This window comes from Neodiprion lecontei, chromosome 3, assembly GCF_021901455.1.
Source record: "Neodiprion lecontei isolate iyNeoLeco1 chromosome 3, iyNeoLeco1.1, whole genome shotgun sequence".
Taxonomy (NCBI): Eukaryota; Metazoa; Arthropoda; class Insecta; order Hymenoptera; family Diprionidae; genus Neodiprion; species Neodiprion lecontei.
In genome coordinates, this window is record NC_060262.1 from 1585461 (window position 1) to 1600755 (window position 15295).

A 15295-nucleotide genomic window follows, 5' to 3' on the forward strand; every position below is an offset into this window, starting at 1 on the left:
GTCATATTCTTCGAGTGATAATTATTTTTCTATTTCTTACACTGAAAAACTTTGAATAAAAACTAAGATCAAAGAAATCCAATGCATATAGTATGTAACTTGAATGTATTTCAAGACCTTTCGTCAAGTAGTTCACATCTGCCACTTATTGAGAATTTCATTACCACGCGTCCTATGGTATTTTTTCCACAAAGAAAAAATAAAAAAGAAAACCCGATCCATCACATAAAAGAGTTGAATAATCTATATTAAAAATACATTATCGAGGTTGCAGGCGACATCCTGCACAGTTTATCGTATAAAACAGACATTATTTTGTAAAAACAGGAAAAAGATACTATTAGAGGGAACGATAAGAATTTTTCACTCTTATATCATAATTATTTCTCCAGAATCGCAGACTTCCGGTGAGTGAACAAAAGATACAAAAGCCGGATGCAAAACTCCGGAATATTATACACCGTGTGTTTTTCAGTTTATCATTCGTTTAGTTCTTGAAATAGCATTCCATTTATTCGTCGTCATTCCTTCTCGTTACGTCGTCGCAAACAAAATAATGCACTCCGCGTAGTTGGCATTGTTGGAACAGGCGAAAAAACTGAAGTTTACCAAATTTCATTTTCATTTCGGAGATTCCTCGTCGAAAATTACTGAGAATAACTTTATCTTGCATAGATTTCAATCATAATGCAAAAATGGGATCTTCGTGTGTAGAGTTTTTAACGATTGTGATAACGTTGTTTTTGAGTCAAACACGTGTGCCAGAAATTCACGGAGAAATCGTTGTACTGCAGAATCCAAGAGCGGAAACAAAACTGTCAAAACAATTGACTTGCATATCAGACGACGACGACGATTCTGCATTAATATGGAACAACTATAACGGAGCAATAAATAGTTTGAGAGGTGAGCGAACGAATAACGTTATTATTAACTGCCGTATAGATGAGTCACAAGGAAAAATTATAGATTTCGAGCCGAAAAAACCGGTCCAAGCGAGCACGTCAAAATGTGGTCTTTGGAATTACTCAAAGTACTGCATTGCACCCTGGGGAATAACCGGAAATTGGAATTTCATTGAGTCTGGTATAGAGCCAATGGGTCCTGTGTTCGACTACCGATGGGAAGGTAAATGAAAGCGTTCTATATGGCTGGGGTAAAAAGTGATCTGTCACGGTGGGAATAACGATAATTACACTGTAACCGATTTTGCGTTTATATACTTTAAGGTGGTCCTTGTTTAGCGCCTTGAAGAATTTTTTCCAACCCGCCCCCCGACATCAACTCAAAATAATTGAAAAACAATTGCCTAATTTTTTCACAGTCTTACCTCAACTCTTACATTTATCCCATTTGTGATCGAAGTTTCTTATTGAAGTAACATGGAAAAAACTTTTTTTCTCAGTAGATATTTTATAGTAAGGATAATAATGTTCAAACAAATCTGTAACTGCGAGGTTTCAGTGGCGATTGGTGCTATTGTCTGAAAAAAACACACATCGCCGTACCAGGCAATCTCAAAGAATCGCACTCCGTCTAAATAGAAAAAAGTCGGATTACAAGGGTGTTCAATTCGTCGAGGTCACATGGTACGATGATTTGTATTTTTCCATTTTTTTTTCCAGATAGTATCACCAACACCCACTAAGACCTCATAGTTACAAAAATTTATGAACATTGTTAATCTCACAATAAAATATATACTGGTAAAAAAAGTCATTCCCACGTTATTTCCATAAGAAACTTCGACCATAAAGCGGACAAATCTTAGAGTTGATGTAAAAATCTGAGAAAATGAGGCAATTGGTTAAAGTTGATTACGACACGGGGTGAGACGGAAGTAATTCGTCAACACCTTAAATAAGAACCACCCTAAGACATACTTGTACCTACAGACTTCGAGGAACTGGTCTTCGGTAACCAGTTGAGAAGTCAGGATTACCAATACGTCAGAAACGTCGACGGAGATTCGGGTGCCGTAGTATTTTCCGTTCGAGGCTCACGCGACGCTTACGTACTTCTTTGCGAAGATAGAAATCCAACGAAAGCTCCGTGTTTCTGGATAGTAATCGAAGGGTGGAATACTGCTTCAGCGATTCTGTCGTGTGCCAACGGAGCACCTCAACCCGCGCAATATTCCAACACTGTGAACTGCGTGAGACTGGCCTACCTAGAGGTAATTCGAATTACGAGTTGTTTAATTATAATACAAAATGAGCTGCAACGCGACGTTTATCAGGGATTGTGTAAATCAATTTCTTGTACAGCACTATCGTGCGGATTACATTGATTCTCAAGAATGGAATACGTTCGGATTGAAATGGAACCGTGATGACAAGACGATCAGCGTTTACAAAAATACCAACGATAAGCCATTCTTGGAAGCGCGTCTTAACCACTGGCATTCCATAGCCCACATGTCGGTCAGAAGTGACATGGAAACAAGGTTTCGATTTCACTTTTGTGAGTACAACGTTATTCGTTTTCCAATACGAGAAGCATCTTGCATGCATCACTGTACGATCATTGCAGATAATTACTTGTCAACGAGAGTGAGTAACGCGGTTTTATCCACATCGGGATTCGACCATCAAGGAAAAAATTTCTGCGTCAAACTGCTGGTCAGTCTTTGTGCCGAATGCTCATTGAACGTTACCCTAGTCGATCAACAAGGCAATGAGATACCGATCGGAACTATTTCTGGAATCGATAAGAAATCTGTCTACGACGGAATGCTGTCCTGGCAATCGTTGAAGCTGACCAAAACTTTGCCGAGTATCATCTCTCGCCGATTTAAACTCCGAGCTCGAACTATTCTCATTGACAGTAAAGATACCTGCACAAAGCACTGGGCGATCGACAACTTCCGGATGTGCGAATCAGACGGTGAGTCGGTTCAACCGCTTACCCTCGACTCGTGGGATTTCGATTGCATCGCTGATTTTCGATCGACTGCGTGTAAATAATCAACAAACCAGAACAACTAATACCGAATACCTTCTTCCAGAAACTACCAGAGAATCGTCATTGACGATTAGTCGATACAGTACGCAAAGTACTTGGTCATTGGCCAGTTGTCAAAAGTTATCGTACACCGAAAGTGTGACGATCGATTCCTCGTTGGGAAAAAACGACTGCGATACATGTCGTAAGTACGACAAAAAGTCCACAACTTAATTTGAAATAAATCGACTACCTTCTTCTGTTCAAAATTCGATTCTCCGTTAATTTCAGCACCTGGAAGAGTCAGGAGTCTGAAAACGATATCAATATCGAGTAACAATGTTACGATTCAATGGATTCCCCCGTTCCATAAGGATGGAAAAATCGTCAAGTACAGTGTTTTGATCGAGGTACGATACCCATATCGACCTTGAAAATTACGAATTCAAACGGCGATTCCTTGTACGCAAAATTAACAAAGTTTTTACCATGATTAGCAAAACAATCTGCTGGCCTGCGAGGACCTCAACAGGCAGTCGCCTCCTCGGGTAAAGATGCAGCGAATGGTGACGAATACGTCAACGTCCTTTGATGATTTGCATCCCTATGCGAATTACACGGTGACAGTGAGCGCGTACACCACTGAGAAAGGAATGGAACGAAAACTAGTATTTCGGACGAATCCAACGGAAGGTAAGTCGAATCTTACCCGTAGCCCAATATCATGGCACGTGAAAAAATTCTACGACTTTTCGCAGACATTTCTCACTCCGCCATGATCAGCCACCTACACTTGGACAAAGAAAAACGTCACCTGGAGTGGGACGAGCCCGAAGATTGCACGACAATTTTAAGCCCCTACAAAACTGTCGCGTTCTCATTCGCGAATGTCAACGAAACGGTGGAAATTGCAAGGAAGAATATACCGATCAGGGACTTTCATTATAAACTTGACAAGCTTAATCTAAAACCACACACCGAATACAGAGTCCGTGCTTACGTCTTGGGAGACGATGAAACACGCGCAAATCAAACAAATTACGAACAACTCGTATGGGTCACACAGCCAACTGGTGAGAATCCGTTTGGATGTCCCTAAATTTTCAATATTACCTTAAATCACCGCTAGAATTTAAGAGGTTTACTCTCATTCCCCCAGTTCCATCCCCTGTAACGGAAATAGAAACGTACGACGCTGACGTGGAGAGAAGCACGATATCCGTAAGATGGAAACCACCTTATCCTGCAAATGGTGAAATTGAATCTTACCACGTGAAAGTTACCGAAAGAGACGAACGGCTGATCAACCGGAGTTTCGAAACCCGGAAAGAAGTATCGAGGTGCAAGCTATGGGAAGAATACGTGTGCCTGGAAAATGTTACCCTTCGACGAAATTTTTCAGTCAGCATAACAGTACAGGTTTTTATAAATTATTATATTTATACTAACGTACAAGTTTTAACACGCGTATCGTGAATACGGGTATCGGTTTGAAATGTTTCGTTACAGATCTCTGCAAAGAACAAAAATGTCGTCGAGAGTGGAATCCAGAAGACGGTTGAATTTCCTTCAAATCACTGGTTTTCAAGTCGTAAGCTCATAATTTCATTTTTATCACATTTTTTACTACGATAATTCGGCTATTTTCCTTGCACGAAGAAGCGACGATCATTCATGACAGAATTACTTACATGAACAGACGGCAGCCTACCAAAAAATTTGAGGGGAATTTCCATGGGTCGTGACATTGTGATGCTGAAATGGGAGCATCCGAGTCTCCCTCTTTTCAAAATCACACAATTCCGTGTGAAGGCTGATCTCCTAAGTTCTAAGTTACTGAAGACCGACGAAAAGTATGAGACAACGATTAACCATCCAACCATGGAACGAGATCGGAAGGAGTACAGTGCGAGGATTCGCCTCACGACCTCGTCTTCTTTTAAACTTTCGGTAGTGGCTTTGAATCGGTACAACTTGAGCGGCGAAACCAGCGAGTATGAAATTTCGACACCCTTCGGGGCAGCCTTCGCGAACGGTGAGGAAGTTCGAGTGAAGTGCAACGGTGAGCTAAGCGTTATAGAAATTCCGTCATTGACCAACGGAACGCGTAACACGATTGTCCAGGTTGTCGGTAAGCCGATACGGGTAACATCGCAGCAAAACGAATCGGAGCAATCCGGATTCGGAATGAAATTCTTTTCGACGGAATATCGAGTAAGTCTGACTGAAAATGTCCGACTCTTGTCTACCTCGTAGATGAATTGTCCTAACGCGTAATGCATCAACATTTTCAGCTGAATGATAGCATGCCAAAATCTCTGGCATTGAACAACAGCTTGCGGAGCTGCTGTTTCAAAAAAGTCAAAGATAGTTGGGCGATCGTGATAACCGCTACCGACGGATTCACCGGAAGTACGATAATTCTCGCAAACTTGCAGGATCCGCAACCGATCAGCTACGAAGATAATCAATGGTGGACCCGACTTGGATTGTCGTTACCGCTTCTTATACTGATTTGCTTCTGCAGTGCAGTTATACTTCTCGGTCTGCTCTTCGCTTGGCATCGGTAAATTAGATAAATATTACACAGCAAAGGAGTATGTTTTTCAGTTTCTGAACTAGTCAGATTTGTTACAAGATATTGGAGTCGGAAATAATTACATAGAAGCAGAAAGTGGCAGCATTTGACAATTGCATTACATGCATAAAACTACCGTTTTCACTAAATTAAAACACACGTTCCAATCCTCGTTCGTTGCATCTAATTCCAAATCAAAAATAAGCAAAAAAAAAAAACATCTGTGTCGATTCCCTGCAAATATTAATTTTCAATTTATTTACTTTTCATATAGAATACGGAAAATTTCGATTCTGAAGAATAATTACAACAATATGCAACCGCTCGCACCACTGTACTCAAGCACCACATCCAACGTGAAACCTCATTGTTAGATACAAGACTTTTGTGTGTTTTTCCTTTGTGCTTTTGTCGTTAATATTATGCAATAATTCATTGGGTAAAGTTTCAAAAAGCCCGTATCGCTGAGTAATTTCAAGCATCACATACCCATGCATTTTGACACGCTGATCACAAGTATGTGAAAGCAAAATTTGATTTTCAAGGTCACAACTCACGATAACTGATTTTTATAACAAAATCTTCGATTATTTTGACAAGTGTTGATCTAGGAGAAACATATTCTTCACAAAAATTGTAGCCTATAAAACGCCTTTATTTTATGTTGTATACATTTTCTTTTTTTCTTCGATAAAAAAGGGACAATGTTCCAATAAGTACGTCTACTACCTATAAACGGTATTGGGCTGTTCTGAACCGCACCCAATTGATTTAATATAAATATTCATAAGATAAATATTCACAATGTGTATCCCTTAGATTACGACTTTAAATGAAAATAAAACAGATTTAGTTTTTCTAACCTGGAATCAACAAAGAGGGACCGTGTAATTTTCATGACGTAATTTATGGATGACCCCGTGCACCGAATCAATTTTTTGGTAAACATAATACAGTGATTGATTCGAAATATTGTACTCGGTTAAAATTTTATAATTGAGAAAAAAAACTGTATCGCACATCAAAGAAATACATCGTGATGCGTAAAAACGGATATCTAATTCTAAATCACGGAAAGACGGAGAATGAATCATCGGTCTGCGGTCACTTGTTTGGCAGTAACCGCGGAGGGTCGAATGTGAGCATAGCATAAATGTAGAGAGAGGATGTGGGAAAGAGGACAGAAATAGTTGAAACAGGATAAAGGAATCCACAAGCTGTCTCGTACTGTATTCTGTAACGCGCGATATATTCATACAAAATGCCAGTCGCTATATCGCGTAGTTCCCGGCATCGCGCATGAATTCACCTGTAGGTGCAAGATATTCGTTTGTAAATCAACCAAAGATACGTTTTCAACAAAGGTGAACGAATTTTCCCACAAATTATAGCAAAGTGCGTGCATGTTAGAACTTGGATCGCTATTCGACGAATAAAAATGAAATTCTCTTGGAGTTTCCTCGAAATAATTACATTGCTTTGTGCCCAACTGATACTGCACATTGGTGGAGAGCGCTTTGAACCTCGGCAGCGTTTGACTACAGACGGGCTGAAAAAAATTGAAAATTTGAGGGCGACAGGGATATCCGAGACGAATGTTACACTTCAGTGGGATCCTCCATCCTCTACGAATGGAAGCATACAATACAAAGTTACAGTCAAGGTATGAAATCCCTTTTCCTTTCCTGCCACAAAGTTCGCGCTCGTTAGTATTCTAGTTTCGCGTAATTGCGAAGTCGACATTTCTGTAATGAAAACACTACAACGTTTCAATCACAGCACGGATATCGATACGCCACCGTCGACATTTACCAGTATTCGAGTCGAATTTTGTCATTCTCAGGTGGATAAATTCTTGGGTTGCTCGGACCGAGACGAATCGTCACCTTCCAAAGAGGACATGCGAATGGTACCGAAACCGGAAGCAATCTTCGCACGTTTGCACCCTTATACGAATTATACAACGACAGTGATTGCGTGCATTGGTGGGCTTGAAGAAATAAAAGGGGAACTCAATTTCACAACCGATCAAAGGGGTAAGTGACAATTTCTCAAATCTTTCAAAAATCTTATGACGAATATTCAATTTTACAACAAAGAACTGAGATAATTTAACCCACGCAGATATTCCCACCGAAACCGTTCAGAATCTACGTTACGAAGAAGGTGACGAAGTTCTGAAATGGGATGCGCCGGAATGTGCTGATATGACAGGTCCTTGGGCAGAAACACGCTTGTCATTTTCAGAAGAAGCCCAAGAGATAAGATCAGAGCGTGTTCCATCGAACAAATTTCAGACTGACTCGACCATTGTTGCCGACCTGGGCTCATACAAAACTTACAAAGTTCGTGCCTACATCGTAAGATCTACCGAGGCATCTAGCGATGGTGCTGCACAAAGCAGGGAGATATCTTTCACAACGCCGGCATCACGTAAGAACCTCTGAGAAACTATCCAGCTTTCATTTTACAAAACTACAAACACTTATTAATCTCGAAAGTCAATTATCTTGTCGATCTAAACGAGCAGTTACGCGTCGCGATGAAAGCTGGAAGAAGAATCTGACAAAAGATGTCGCGAGCTTTTGTTGGCCGCCTGGCTTGATCAATTTGCCTCGTAATCGTCGTCGCCGCTAATCCCCGGCTGCTGCCACAATCAGTACAGCGGAGAGGGAGGAGGAAATTTCGGAGAGAGAGAAGGACCCTTGTTAACGCCACGGAATTCAACGAAATGGAATGAAAAAAATTGTACACTCGGAATTGAAAGCGTGACTAAAAAAAGTAGAACAAAATGTTCTCAATCCCGCTCGCGATCGGAGCTGTAATACACGCCCGTCGTCGTTCCTTCAAACTCGCCGCTCCGCTAGTGCCGTTGATACGCCAAAAACGAAAGAAACAAAAACCCTCAAGTGCGAATTATCCGTTGGCCAGTCAAGCGTCGCCTCTCCAAGTTTCGGACGCGCGATCCTCGACCCGGCGCTCTTTTTCTCCCTATCGACTATTGTTATTACCGCGAAATCTCTAATTTTGGGTCTGGCTTAGAGTGCGGACAACCGTTTGTAACGACCATTGAAAGTGTCTGTATTATAGCAAAGCTATCAAACTTATCCGTTCTAGCTCCAGGAAAGGTGGATGAGATGGGATCGTTCGACGTTAACGTCGAACAACGTACCGTTTCTTTATGGTGGAACTTACCTTTTCCGCTCAATGGTGAAGTTGAATCCTACCACCTCAAAATCTACCAGCAAAGAGATGATGCGCCGCTGTTAGACGAAACATACGAAACTCCGGCACAAGTATCAAAGTGTAAGCTGTCGGAAAAATCGGTATGCTTGGAAAATGTTGAACTTCGAACAAACTTTTCAGTCCAGCTCGATGCGCAGGTTTCTACATAAATCTATATTTTCTCGTGTCAACAATCAGACGCATCTCAACTGTTCCCACGTAAAAACAATTTGTAATCTTAATTTCAGATCCGGGCGAAAAACAAGGGCGTGTCGTCGCATGGACTAGTTGCAACCCGCATAGTTTTGGAGAGCAATTGGCGCACCGCCGGTAAGCCGACAGCATTCTCCTCAAATAGTACTTAGGATTCGAGGATTAACTCAATTCTACAACCTCGCAAAAGCGAGAATCACGATATTTTGATGTATTCATTCATGTCAAGAAAAAACGGATATCTACTACATAAAACGACGATGCTACTTGTCCCCAGAACTCACCCGGCCGAAGCATTTGGACCAGATCATAGGGGATGATGGAATAGTGACGGTGATGTGGAAACATCCGCCACTGCCCAAGTTCAAAATCACACGATTCGAAGTCAAAGCTGAGCTCCTGGAGTCGACGCTATTGAATACTAATAGTAAAAGGCAAAACACTACAACCGCGAATTATCCCGTGAAACAGGAACAGAAAACATACAATACGTCGCTTCGCCTTAGAACCTCGTCGACATATCAAATTGTAGTGACAGCAACGAATGAGAAGAATCCTTCCAGCGGGATAGTAGATTCGTATAATATTACAATCCCTTTCAAACCCGGCTTTGCATCCGGAGAAATACCTAGAGCTGAATGTAAGGGAAGTGACATAGAAGTCGTGATTCCGGCATTGGTTAACGCAACCCAAGACACTACGGTCTACGTTGTTGTTGAACTCCAACTGGACGGTTCCAAGTTGGAAATTTTCAAAGATAATTACGATGTAAGTCCGACTTACAGGTGGCTACACTCAACACCCAGCGCCGTCTGTATCGTATTATAAATCTCTCAAACTCCTCTCTCTATATCAATCTCAACCGACCACTGTATTGTCTAGGTTAATGCAAGCATGCCCAGGTACTTCACGATCCGTAATACCCAAGTGGGAAATTGCTCCAAGCATCCAGAATACATATACAACGTGATAGTCAAAGCTACAGACGAACTATCCGGTCAAAATATTACCTTGCCTACGTCTGGTCGTGAAAGCCACGAGTCAAAAAGCTCGAATAGAAGTGACTTACTTTTGATAATTATGATTCCTTCAGTAATAACGGCAATACTACTGACAATCGCGTTATTTTGTTACCGGTAAGCAAGATCTGACGTAATTTGGAATGAAATAGAAGTACAAAGTACGGTATCGTTCTTTCGGAAACTATCACCAAGCGTAATGTATAACATTCACCACAGAAGGTACAAACGATCACCGCGTCGAGCAAACTACAGTGATAACTCCGAATACTCGTCAATGATTTCGCGGACGGACCACTTGGGATACTCTCGCAATGAAACTAGTCCGCCACTTCCACCGACGAAGCCTACCAAGCGAATATCGAACCCCGTCTACGCGGTCCCGTTTGGTGAAAAATCCAGCAATGTAAGCATGATGTGTTTTGAGGAATACACAAGAAAGGCAGTCTTCAACGGAGCGCTCAATTCCCAGTACGCCGTAAGTATGGTTATGAAAAAAACATTTATCAACATCCGTGACACAACGAATAGAGATCGGTATTTTCTTATTGTATTAAATTTACCACATGTCGCAGCTGTTCCCAAAAGGCTTGAAGAGACCTTGCGAATACGGAAGGTTGCCCGAAAATATGCCAAAAAATAGATACAAAAATTTAATACCATGTACGTATATACAATTTGTTATACTCTTTTCAATTATTTATGACATCGACAAAATCTATTTATATAACGAAGTAAATTTTAATACTCGGTTGAAATAGATGACGATACTCGAGTTGTCCTCAAAAAAATTCCCGGCGATCCATATTCCGACTACATTAACGCCAGTTACATTCAGGTAAGTATCCAGGCAATGTTCGATCCATAAAACAGACCTAGATTTTCCAATATCAAATGCAATACTCATTGTTAGAAACTTACTTAATCTCTCATTGCCAGTCGGCATACAAATGGAGCGATTTGAAAATCAATTAATTATATCTGAATGACACAGGGATATCGCAACGTGAAGAAGTACATAGCGACCCAAGGACCGAAGGCGAACACGGTAAACGATTTCTGGCGCATGATTTGGCAAGAAAGAGTCAGCGTCATATGCATGCTGACAAATGTGACTGAGGGTGAAAAGGTGTGCGTATATGTGTAAAACTAGAAGATATTGTTTACGAGTGATTTGAAAAAAAGAAAATAATAATTTACAAGTTAGAATATATTAAAAAATGAATCTCCTTCTGGCAGGTAAAGTGCGAGCTATACTGGCCAGAAATAGGAACCGAGAAGAAATACGGTGACATAAAAGTATCGAACAAGCATCACAAAGTGTTCGCCGACTACACTTTCAGATACTTCGTGCTGAGTTGCGAAAAGAAAACTCGGCAGGTACGAATTAATCTACTTACATTGAAGGTGTCCTAGATCGGTCTCTCTGATTTAATTTCTTTAGTAATATGTTACGGTAGACTAAAAACTAAGTGATGCGTATTTTTTCATTAAGCGCCATTAAACACTTTATGGGGGATGAAACTACCCTCCAAACTAAGGCATCTCAAGGGGTGATTCAAGGGAACACATTACAAATTACAGTAATCAAATCGGAGAGATCGATCTGGGATACCTTCCTTGTTAGTTCGAAGATAATGAGAAAATGACACCGGAGACCAATATCCCCGTCCTATATTTTCTCCGTTTAATTCGCAGGTGACTCACCTTCACTACACCGGATGGCCAGATCACGGAGTGCCGACTTACACCGGATCATTGGTAGCCTATTTGAAAAAACTGATGAAAACTCAAACGGACAATGCGCCGGTTGTAGTTCACTGTAGTGCAGGGGATGGTAGAACCGGAATGATAATACTGTGCGACATATGCCTGAACCAGATAATATGCGACACGGTAAGTGGTCCGAAAACTTATTCCAGAAGAAACGACTCAGCGTCTAACTGCTTGCAATTAGTGTAAATCGTTGAAATATGATCCGGACTTTGTTCAGATGATCGACGTACCGGGTGTGATAATCCAGATGCGAAACAACCGTGCAAACATGGTTGGAAGCAAACAGCAGTACCTGCTAGCCCATATCATAATCACGGAAAGCATAGTCTATCTTCCGACTCAGGTACCGTGCGCTGATGTACTGACAAACAAAATGAAACAACTGAGAGAGCGGTTACCCTACGACTTCCGAAGGTAAGACGCCGGAGTAAAAGCAACGCGATCAAATACTTAATGTTCAATTTAATTACAATCTAACTTTTTTCCAACGATTCAAGGCTAAACGACACTCAGTGGCAGATTGACGCCCTCCAATCGCTAGCTGCACCAGTGTCTCTGGGAATGCAAAACTCGGCTCGTAATAAGGAATCATTGATGGGAGCCGGAAAATCGACAAGTATGTACGAAGAAGAGACGATCGATTACTTTTACAGTGATGATGACCAGAAGGCAAGAAAAAATCTCACTGTTAAAAATCATGTGTTTGTATTTCAGTGCGCCAAAACGCGGTTCAGTACCAACGATACTCGACGATCGATTGCGAGAGCAACGAGACCGAAACTTTTGGCGTTGACGGAGTGAAGATGAAGAACCAATTCCTCGCCTCTCGGATACCGTCGGTTACTACGATACCGGAATACTGGCGGTACATAGCTGAGAAAGAGATAGAGCTGATAATAATACTGCAAACGCCAAACCCCAGAGATCCGGTGAGTATGAAACACAGTCGAATGATCACCCAAAGAGAAATTAACAATCACTCGACAAGTGTCGATTGTATTACAGACACACGTCGACATTCTGCCAGGAGATTCGATCCTCGTTCCATTGCCCTACATACAAGTTAGTAATAAATCGAGACTCGAGGAGGAACACTTTACAACTGACAAGCTCTTGCTCACCGACACATCGGAGGTGCGTGCTGGTAGATAAATTCAGGGTAGAGTCTCCGATTCTTTCGTTTTCACGTAATTTCGATTTCTCGCGTACGTAGGAAAAAGCCAGACTGCAATCGGTTACCGTGCTCACGTGCACCGGATGGGGAGATAACAAAAATAGTGAACCACCTGATGTCGCGGCGTTGATTTCACTTTGGAAAGCCTCGGAGAAGATCCAACGGAAGGAGGGACCCACCTCGGTACTTTGTCGGTAAGTAAGATACCCGATCGGGTGATCAAAACTTGATGAATCATCACTCTTGACATCTTCAAGAGTTCCACGTTATTCCATCTTCATGTTCCTCATATTTTTTTAGAGATGGCGTAACGGGCTGCGGACTTTACTTGGCGCTTAGTTTTCTATTGGAACGAATGACCGTCGAGACAGTGTGTGACGTCATTTCCGCCGTAAGAGCGGTTCGACGATCTAGGCCAGAATTCGTTGAATCAATGGTAAGGCCGATCGAAGAGCGCAAAATTGAACCCTTTCTTTAGTGAAGGCAAATCGAGCACCACTTTTTTCGGATACAAAGAATGAAACCAAATCTTTTCTGTATTTTCAGGATCAGTTTAAGTATTTGTACGACGCAGCAGTAAATTACGCCCAGAGTTTTCAGGATTACGCAAATTTCTCTTAATTCGAGTTACAAGAAACAAGTGAACCGATAGATTTTGATTTGAAACTCACCACCGAGAGTTGGAAAGTGCCACGTCCTACGAAATAGAAGGCAAATCGATGATCGGCAACAGCAATAATTAGCCACATTTATTTTCTCTAAGATGATTATAATTCATGCAAATAAAGCACATAATATTACTGTTACCACAAAATCATTTTCATCGACGAAGCACATTCGAGACACAGGAAAATTGTGGTATTGCCGGATTTGTATGTATGCAAATGTCCCATTTACGTAGACACAGGAAAATATCTTGTAGACAACACATTTGAGAGAAAAATGATTCATATCAAAGTTTCATGCTTCGAAGGGGGCAATAGACGGTGCTTTCGCACTTTTAATTGTTTCTTTAAGTGAGAACGTGTACTTTTGTTCACAATGTTGGATTTGACACAATAAAATAAATTGAAAACCTTCATTTGAAATTATTCTTCCAACGACATTAATTTTTCAAGATATCTTCAAATTAATATCAGGTAATCCGAAGATCTGGCGACCTAGCAAGCCAATGTACTGGTCCGCCGATATTTTCGACACGTCGAACGGGAACATTTACGACAATGTTATGCATCTTTTTTGAAGCGTCTTGAAAAGTGTACTGAATTGAACGGATATCATTTTGAGCATCTGTTGGAATGAATTTTTTTCTCAATTTACCATTTCATTGAGTACCTTTACTAACTTTGAATTTTGAAAACTTGAATCCAAAGACCCTGCTTGTAAGAAAAAGTCGTATTCTGAATTTCTCGACAGGGAGTTGCATGGAACGCCTGACGCATAGTATTATGCGTATTATAATAATATAACGACACTGACTGTCGAAAAACGGCGCAAACGGATGAAGCACAAAGGATGTGGATGTCGGTAAACGCAAACGCGACAACCACAGACCAAAATACGGAACACGATGCGTCGCTGCTTTTCCTCGTCGCGGTTTAGTTGCTAAACATTAATCGCTGGGAAACTTTCTTGAAGATTAACGCGTCAAGTTTTAGAGCTCACAATAAAAGCATTTCTATTGGTCGACGAAAAATTACAGAGTAAACGGAAAATGTCGAAGTGAGAGAAACCACAGCGTTTCAAGTACCGAGGGTGAACGGGAGAAATATTCATCGATCCATTATTCAACGGTGGGAATGAAATCGAGTAGTTATAAGATACAGATAAAAGATTTCGAAAATGGTCGTTCGATCAACGAGTTTTCCCGGAATTGTATTTTTGCTTGCGTTGATCGTCGCGCAGAGTGTCGGAGAATTGATCGTGAGGCTTCACCCTCCGGAAGACGACGGTCTTACAAGAAGTCTGACTTGCGTGTCAGAAAGCGACGACGCTGCTTTGATTTGGAACACCCAGCGAGGAAGTTTCACTGGTAAGTTCAAAGTATCAACGATAATCATTTCGATGGCAACTAACTTCGTCGCGAACGAGCCCGATTATCGCGTAGTTAAACTGGGCGCTACGTAATCTGCGACCTCGCTGACAAAGTACGGAAATGATTATTCGTGATAAATCTCACGTCTCTCTACAGACTTTCAGCCTAGGAAAGCTGTGCCAGAAAATATCCCCGGATGTGCACTTTGGGATTCGAAAGCGTGCGTAGCTCGATGGAAAGATCGCAACGGCTGGGACGAAGTCGACTCCATGATTCATCCCATGGGTCCCATTTTTGACTATCGATGGGAAGGTAAGTGCGAACAATTCTGC

The 15295-nt window shown here is 41.4% G+C and overlaps 2 protein-coding genes across 2 annotated transcripts; both read left to right on the forward strand.

Annotated features, from left to right (window-relative positions):
* The first annotated feature begins 538 nt into the window (after positions 1 to 538).
* Positions 539 to 7968, forward strand: LOC107226466. Its single transcript, XM_015667323.2, has 15 exons — positions 539 to 906; positions 970 to 1128; positions 1896 to 2176; positions 2268 to 2463; positions 2533 to 2886; positions 3008 to 3148; positions 3235 to 3353; positions 3441 to 3636; positions 3702 to 4016; positions 4103 to 4362; positions 4453 to 4534; positions 4643 to 5157; positions 5238 to 5509; positions 7301 to 7557; positions 7646 to 7968. The coding sequence occupies exons 1-15, from the start codon at positions 696 to 698 to the stop codon at positions 7966 to 7968; spliced, it is 3681 nt and encodes a 1226-aa protein (XP_015522809.2). The 5' UTR covers positions 539 to 695.
* Positions 7969 to 8360: 392 nt separating this feature from the next.
* On the forward strand, positions 8361 to 13984 carry LOC124293719 (receptor-type tyrosine-protein phosphatase epsilon-like). Its single transcript, XM_046735816.1, has 17 exons — positions 8361 to 8904; positions 8995 to 9076; positions 9237 to 9727; positions 9842 to 10095; positions 10198 to 10456; positions 10554 to 10641; positions 10740 to 10816; positions 10973 to 11107; positions 11218 to 11358; positions 11677 to 11874; positions 11972 to 12168; positions 12252 to 12370; positions 12469 to 12683; positions 12760 to 12888; positions 12968 to 13122; positions 13229 to 13364; positions 13475 to 13984. The coding sequence occupies exons 1-17, from the start codon at positions 8659 to 8661 to the stop codon at positions 13547 to 13549; spliced, it is 2997 nt and encodes a 998-aa protein (XP_046591772.1). The 5' UTR covers positions 8361 to 8658; the 3' UTR covers positions 13550 to 13984.
* The last annotated feature ends 1311 nt before the right edge of the window (positions 13985 to 15295 follow it).

Coding starts and splice junctions, on each gene's coding strand:
- LOC124293719 (XM_046735816.1), top strand. CDS start 8,659: ATGGGATCGTTCGACGTTAACGTCGAACAACGTACCGTTTCTTTATGG. Junction 12,169..12,251: donor TTACCCTACGACTTCCGAAG/GTAAGACGCCGG, acceptor CAACGATTCAAG/GCTAAACGACACTCAGTGGC. Junction 13,365..13,474: donor CAGAATTCGTTGAATCAATG/GTAAGGCCGATC, acceptor CTGTATTTTCAG/GATCAGTTTAAGTATTTGTA.
- LOC107226466 (XM_015667323.2), top strand. CDS start 696: ATGGGATCTTCGTGTGTAGAGTTTTTAACGATTGTGATAACGTTGTTT. Junction 2,464..2,532: donor AAGGTTTCGATTTCACTTTT/GTGAGTACAACG, acceptor CGATCATTGCAG/ATAATTACTTGTCAACGAGA. Junction 4,535..4,642: donor AAATCACTGGTTTTCAAGTC/GTAAGCTCATAA, acceptor TTACATGAACAG/ACGGCAGCCTACCAAAAAAT.